Source organism: Monopterus albus, unplaced genomic scaffold, assembly GCF_001952655.1.
Source record: "Monopterus albus unplaced genomic scaffold, M_albus_1.0 scaffold464.1, whole genome shotgun sequence".
Lineage (NCBI taxonomy): Eukaryota > Metazoa > Chordata > Actinopteri > Synbranchiformes > Synbranchidae > Monopterus > Monopterus albus.
The window spans coordinates 173451-180713 of record NW_018128344.1 but is presented as its reverse complement, the minus strand read 5'-3'; the positions used below and the strand labels follow the sequence as shown (position 1 = coordinate 180713).

At 44.9% G+C, this 7263-nt stretch overlaps 1 protein-coding gene across 5 annotated transcripts in view; it reads right to left on the bottom strand.

The window, feature by feature from the left end:
* Positions 1–215: 215 nt before the first annotated feature.
* Positions 216–7263, bottom strand: part of LOC109952494 (pecanex 3) — a 21271-nt gene continuing 14223 nt past the window's right edge. For 4 of the 5 annotated variants that reach the window (XM_020587590.1, XM_020587591.1, XM_020587589.1 and 1 more), the window contains 15 exons: positions 6336–6480; positions 5905–6082; positions 5590–5698; positions 5171–5300; positions 5005–5063; positions 4694–4909; positions 4337–4590; positions 3939–4169; positions 3522–3625; positions 3273–3420; positions 2964–3194; positions 2561–2835; positions 2314–2483; positions 1780–2192; positions 216–902 (listed from right to left, as the gene is read on the bottom strand). In XM_020587590.1, coding sequence (XP_020443246.1) covers positions 753–902; positions 1780–2192; positions 2314–2483; positions 2561–2835; positions 2964–3194; positions 3273–3420; positions 3522–3625; positions 3939–4169; positions 4337–4590; positions 4694–4909; positions 5005–5063; positions 5171–5300; positions 5590–5698; positions 5905–6082; positions 6336–6480 — 2813 coding nt within the window. In that variant the 3' untranslated portion in view covers positions 216–752. The remainder of the gene's footprint in view (positions 903–1779; positions 2193–2313; positions 2484–2560; positions 2836–2963; positions 3195–3272; positions 3421–3521; positions 3626–3938; positions 4170–4336; positions 4591–4693; positions 4910–5004; positions 5064–5170; positions 5301–5589; positions 5699–5904; positions 6083–6335; positions 6481–7263) is intronic. The other variant, XM_020587592.1, reaches the window with a different exon arrangement.

Below are 7263 nucleotides of genomic sequence, written 5' to 3'. Positions count from 1 at the left end.
TGATATTGTCAGGCACCTCTGCAGGACACAAATCAAAGATAAAGACAACAAAAATAACATGTTAGTGGGTTTTTTTTTTTTTTTTTTGTTGGAGGCTCCTGAAATCAAAAAGTACTGATTAAATATTTCTTAAACACAGCTGAGAGTCTGGTGAAGATCAGGGAAAAACAAACTAAACAAGGCTTCTTGTGGTTTCCACATAGCCTTCACTCACATATACAGCAACATACTGTAGGATCGTTTTTGATTGGTGGAAAAAAAAAACCCCCAAAAAACAAATCGGCTGCAGGGGTCAAGGGAGAAAATGAGAGGTGATCCTCTATGCTCCAGTATAAAAAACAATCCTTGAGCAAAATATACCTTATAATTGCACTGGCCTTTCTGGCCTGTCACTGCTGTTACAACCAAAAGGTTGTCCACAGAGCCATATATACTGCCTCTGTCTGGAAAAAAGGTAAAAACAAGTATATCATGGCAAAAGCTGACTTTGGCTGAAATCATTTCATGATGTGACGTGCATCAGTTCAGCATGCTACCAGATGTTCAACTCCTCTGTGTATACAATCAACTTTATCCAGTATTGCAGTGGGCCAACAGAGGATGTATAGATCGCAGCCTCACGGCGTTAGTTAAACAAGGGTTGACAGAATGAGTTCTGAAAGCTGGACTGAGGGTGGGCTGGGCCCGGTGCAGGTTCGACCGTGGTGTGCTTTCACTGCACAGAACATTACTCGGGGTCTCCCAGTGCAGACTCAGTGCAGGTGCTCAGGTAAAGGCAGCTCTGTGGATTCCTCTCTGGGGTGGGTGGGTTTTGCAGTCAGCAGGACTGGATCAATCGTTTGAGTGGCTCCCAGAGGATCCTGTGTCAGATTGGCCTCTTGCAGGGGTGCAGGAGGAGCAGGCTGTAAAAGATCAGACAGTTAAAAAAAAAAACAACAACAAAACAATGAAGTTGGCTTGGCTAGACATTCATCACCAACACATCTCTACTGAGCAAACACGCACAGGAAAGCCCACCTAATGTTTCTTATTAACAGTCAAGCCAAAACAGAATGCAACATGCTCCAGCCAGCAGCAGCATCAGCGTCCAAACAAAAGCAAATCATGTGAAGTGTAATTCACACTGGTACGGTAAGGACTCGTCTACCCACTGAGCAGTTCTGATAAGTCAACAAATCATTGCACAGTTCTGGCCTACTTCCTGTTTGTGTTCAATACAATCAGGACACAGTAAGACTGTTGGAAGTATTCATTCACAGCTGCAGTAAACCCATAAGATTTAAACTATCTGGCAGGCAGGAGCAGGTTGACTGCACTGAATAAAGCACGTCACTGCCAACCCTAGGTTATAGTATCCAAATTCTGTTCACAGCACAATGACATCGCCGTAGGGCTGCAATTGATGACTATTTTCATTACTGATTCATTTCCCAAATGTTTCCTCAAGTACATGAATATTTGGTCTAAAATGTCAACATAGTATACAATACCCATCACATGTTCTCAGATCCAGCTGTTACATTCTAAAATGTTTTGTTTAGCCTCAACAATGATATTCACTCACCATCATAGTAAAAAACAGAAAATGTGTGAAAGGTTTTAAAATTCACAGGCCAAAATGTCAGCTGAGCTTGGACTGATGGTGGTTTTTAGGTAGGTCATGGTTGTCTCATATATTTTCTTCATCTTCAAAAAAAAAAAAAAAAAAAAAGTCCATGTTGTACTGGGAGCTGGACGTGACCTTGGCTAAAGTAACTTATTAGTGAACAGTAAACATACCTGTGTGCGTATGATCTGTAGCGCCGTTGCTTCCCCTTCGACTATAGCTGGTCCATTAAAGCCCATCCTGCCTGAAAAACTCCACTTGCCAAAGTGGCTCTCGTAGTGCAGTCCACTGCCCTGGCTGAGGCCAGCCCGCTGGCCCACTCTGTGCCCCGAGTTATCCAGAAGGCTTGCTGGGCAGAAGCGCTCTGGGCCTGGCAGAACAGGTGGAGCCACAGAGCTGCTGAAGGAGAGTTGGGAGCTGGACAGCTGCTGGCCCAGTGTGCATCCTCCCTGGATGGAGGATGTACGTTGTAGGGATGTGAGCATTGCTGAATCTATCCTGCCCTCTGGTTGGCTGAACAGAGCTAATGGGAGAGGCTGGGGGTGATGAGGCCAGTTCTGGGTTGGACCTACAGGGTTGTCTGTACCTGGAATTCAAGAAAACCCATTTCCTTTTTTCATTTGGACCTTATTAACAATCAGAATACAAATAGTGCAGTTGTAGTGGTTTAGCAGCTTCAGGAAGCTGTAGCTGGTTTCAGCTCTTACCCATGGAGGGTTGAACAGTGGCGATTTGTGGCTGGGGAAGACTGGAAGCCGGTGTACTCTGGGTGGTGTGAACAGTTGGGTTGGTGGAGAAGGAGGTGGAGCCGCCTCCACAGTCTGAGTCCTCAATGTTTCCTCCACTATTACAGCCAGCACCACAACCCTTCTGTAACCTGCAGAGAGACAAATACAACAATTAACATCACTGTTCCTGAAACATTTGTGTGCACATGAAGAGCAGACTGTGTACCTGTCCCAGCTACTGATGAGCCAGGTGTAAATATTGTGCGGGCTGACAGGTCCGCCCCACACAGACCGGAGTTGGCTGTGCCCCCCAGCATAGGAGGTGGTGAGGGGGGACACGTAGATAGGGTAGCCAATGGGTTGGTCGCATGAAGAGTTGATCATATTCCTCAGAGCCTGTTTGGCATTCTGAATGCTGCCACGCTCAGGATTACGATTGCGCAGGAAAACCAGCTCCTGCTGCTGCCCCGCCCACAGCCCACGCACACACTCTCTGTTCACCTGTAGGGGCAGCATAAAGACAGGTCAGGAGTTGAGTGCAATAAAACCAGATACATCAATAACCAGTGAAACAAGCCATGGTAGAAAAAAGCCAGAACAGACAGAGTGGAAACAGGAAGAGCTGTGACCTTGATGACTCTGAAGCTGAGGAACCTCTTGTTAAGCATGATGATCTTGTACTCGTCGCTGCCGTCATCCATGATGTGGCGCAGTGCCAGCAGTGAAGGCATGTTCGCTAGAATAGCGCTACGCCACATGGGGTCACCCTCGTGTGATATCAACATCTTCTCCTCATTGGCAGTGATGGCGTCATACAAAACCATAGGATCCTCATACTCATCTGGAGATGTAAAGTGGTCCTGAAGAGAACACAGATCACAGGCTCAGTCATCACTCTAGCCTCAAGACTTGTTTTCTTCTACTGTGACAAACGTTACCTGATGCAATTTGAGGGACATCCGTACTCCTGGTGCCACGACTCGATTTAGCAGGTCCATATCTGCAAACACCCATTCATCCCTGGGAGACGTGATGCGGAAGTCTCCCTTGAATAGTGCGTGGAGTCCATAGAGAAACGGCTCCAAGCTGTCAAACACATACATAAGTGTAACTCTTGAATGTTGGCTGGCAGTACCCATTGGGCACTGATGGGTGCTACTGGCCACAGTGAGCAGCACGGTTCTTACCTTGCAGACATGCTGTGGGAGGCTGTACCCAGGGCTCTTCTTCCCAGTATACACAGCCCAAAACAGAGGTTGACAAGTGGAGAATCTCTTTCACAAGTCACTGGCTACAACATGACAGAGAACAGTGTACAGTACTGCGCTCCAACTACTACTCAGATGAGGTTTTAAGTATTAAGATAAAATTTTAGATAAACAGCTGAACTGTCATTTACTGTCTTTTTCTATGTCCCTTCAGTAGAATTTTCATTGATTTTATAAACTATGAAGATGCTAAGAATGAAAATGGAACTTCCTGTCAGTTTTATGCATGGTTGAAAATGGTAACATATCCAGGTAAGCATAAATGTAGAGCAAAAAAAAAAAAAAAAGACAAGAACAATTCAGACTTGTAGGTTTCTAATGTGAAAGGAGTCTCACCGTTTGACGCCTGCTATTGCAATACTGAATCCAGTCCAGGTAAACCATGCAGAATGAGGAGGGAGTAATGCCAGAAGCTCTGTGGTCATAGTCCTCATCGATGTTCAGGTTGAAGGTGGGGTCACTGTCTACGTAGTTCAGCCCGAGACAAGGCTGTAGAGCCTCCTGCATCGTCTCATTAGACAGCCACTCTTCTAGCTTAGAAGATCGACTTACGTAGTAGATGATGCTCTGAGGGTGCAAACAAAAATTATTTCCAAAGACATACAGAAAAGTTAGCTAATAAAATAACCTTGAATCCCCACAAGATTAAAAAAGGCAGGTCATCATGTCAGGTGTTGCAAGAAGCATGATGTAGGAACAGTGAGCAAAAATTAACTCCTCTGATCAGTGGATACCTTGACGTAGTATGTGATGAGGATCTTACGAAGGTCAAACACTTGTAACATGGAGGCTGCATTGTTGTCGCTGATGCTGTAGCCTTCTAGCACATATTTGGTGGCGGCCACCTCCCACGCTAGCCAGCGCTGACCGAAGGCAGCGTTGAATGACAGCATGTGGGGAAGGTGACCAGGTTCACAACAGCAGCAACCCTCGTCTTCCTCCACCCCTTCTGTGATGGCCTCAACCTCCCTCTGCTGACAGTAGGTACCTGGACAGATGTGACGTAAACACCACAAAGATACCAAAATGATGTGTGATCATTCTACAAGCTCCAAACATCCTCAGCTCCCATCATCCTTTCTGCCACTGACCTCTGAACTCTAGACCCCTGAGCTGGAAGGTGACCAAACCATTCCCAATCTCGATGATGTGCACCAGAGCGTTAAGGTAGTCCGAGGCGAGGATGAAGCAGTCACCTGTACTGTAGTTGCCCCATCGGCCCAGTAACAGGTCTCCACACAGGCTGTGCTGCAGAGAGCGTGTCAGGTGCTCGTAGAAAATCGAGTTCAGATTGTTGTCATCAGCACCTTTCAGAAAAAAAAAGATCACCGTAGTTACAGAACAAAACTAAACATGAGCGAAATCGAGATGATTAGATAGTGAGAGAACAGTATGGCGTTACCTGGGTTACGGTCTAACTGAGTGGCTAGTCTAGTGTTAGAATGATCGACCCGCTTGGTGCTGCAAACATGACAAACTGGCATTAGAACTGAATGAAAATACTTTGTGTTGAGACTTAGTGAATGGTAGTTTCATACTTGCACAGATAATTTTAATGGAGCATTTACTTGTAGTCTCGCTCCCAGAATTTTACGGGTCTGGTGTACGAGGTGACAAACACGGCACTGCCTAGAACTGGATTGAGAGGGGTGGAAAAGATGGCCGAAAAGACAGCCTGGACAAAAAGCACAGCAGAATCTGAAGTAACATGAGTTAAGGGTCGCCTCATCATATTATCAAGATCCAGAAGCACTGAATAACAGAAACATCTGTGCAGTGATGTCATTTAAAACATTAAGTTTGAAATAAGTAACTTGCATGTATAATGTTCACTTTATGTCCAGAATGTGTTAGACTTTGATGCAGTAATTTCATGTGCTGCTGTATTAGACTGTACTCTCCTCTAGGGCTGTGATACACCAAGCTGAAGGTGGGCTGTTGATGAGTGTGTATGTGTATTATTACTGTCACTCAAAGTGAAGGATACGTGGCACAGCAAAGGGCTGAGCGAAGGCGTGGAAGGCTGAGCCCCAGGTGATCTGCCAGGGGGCGATGTAAGTCAACACAAAGCGCAGCTTGTACAACAGGTCCCACATCTGAGAATTTAAAGAGAACTCAAAATCACAGCACAAAGAAACAAACAACAAAAAAAAGAAGCCAGCACTGTGTTCACACTCCTTCAGAAATACAGAGACGCATATAGCTCCAATACAGACAACAAACTGCTTCTTAAGGAGCATAAAGTTAAATTAATTCATATTATTTGGGGGATATGAGGGTGATATGTTGTGTGTGTTCTAACCTTGCTGAAGAGAATGGACATGAAGTAGTAGTCAATTAAAAAGGTCTCTGAGAAGTGCGGATAGTCAAAGTGGAAGAACAGTGTGGTGAAGCACAGCATGACGTACTGCTGCGACGGGGCACAGAAGGACGAACGCAGCAGCTTCATGCCTGCTACTGAGATGAAGAGAGCTCGGCTGCTGAAAGGATGGGAAAAAAGGAAATTGGTGACATACTGACATGAGATCTCTAAACCCAGATGCAAGCAGCTACCTGAATATGCTACAGGTTGAAGAGGGGAACAAAGAAAAATTACTGAGGGACTATATTTTATGCATCTTGTGCTACTGAGAACAGCCTGCAGGAAGGAATACACCTGAGAGTGGTTTTAGCTAAGAGCACATAGCCCAAGGGAACAGTGCAATGTGCAGACAGAACGTTGAGAAGACTTACTAGATGTCCAGCTCTTTATGGTTCTGGCCCACATTTCGAGCTTCTGTCGTTAGGGAGTTCAACACTACAGCTGGGTAAATGAAATATTTCTCCACACACTGAAGCCACGCGTACAGCTTCTCAAACCACATCAGCTGAGCAGCATCTGAGGTAAACGGAAAGAAAAATGAGTACACACACTTGCTGGGGAAAATCCAGTCCTATGATTCGCTTCTCCCTAAAGCTTTTTACTGCTGGGAAATTAATTTGGCAGAAAATTAGTTAAACTGATAAAAAGTTTTAAAAGATACTGGAATAAATCAACTCAAGAAGACAGAGTTAATTTATACAGTCAGGGGAAAAAATGATTTGAACCCCAGCTGATTTTGTAAGTTTGCCCACTAACAAAGAAATGATCAGTCTACAATGTCAATGGTAGGTTTATGTGAACAGTGAGAGACAACAATAACAAAAAAAAATCCAGAAAAATGCATTACAAAAAAAGTTATGAAGTAATTTGCATTTTCATGAATGAAATAAGTATTTGATCCCCTATCAGTCAGCGAGATCTCTGGCTCCCAGGTGTATTTTATACAGGTAACGAGCTGACATTGGGAGCCCTCTCAGCTCATTACCTTTATAAACGAGACCTGTCCACAGATGCAATCAATCAATCAATCCAGATTCCAAACTCTTCACCATGGCCAAGACCAAAGAGCTTTCCAAGGATGTCAGGGACAAGATTGTGGACCTACACAAGGCTGGAATGGGCTACAAGACCATCGCCAAGCAGCTGGGTGAGAAGGTGACAACAGTTGGTGCGATTATTCGCAAATGGAAGAAACATAAATTAACTGCCAATCTCCCTCGGTCTGGAGCTCCATGCAAGATCTCACCTCGTGGAGTTTCAATGATAATGAGAACAGTGAGGAATCAGCCCAGAACTACT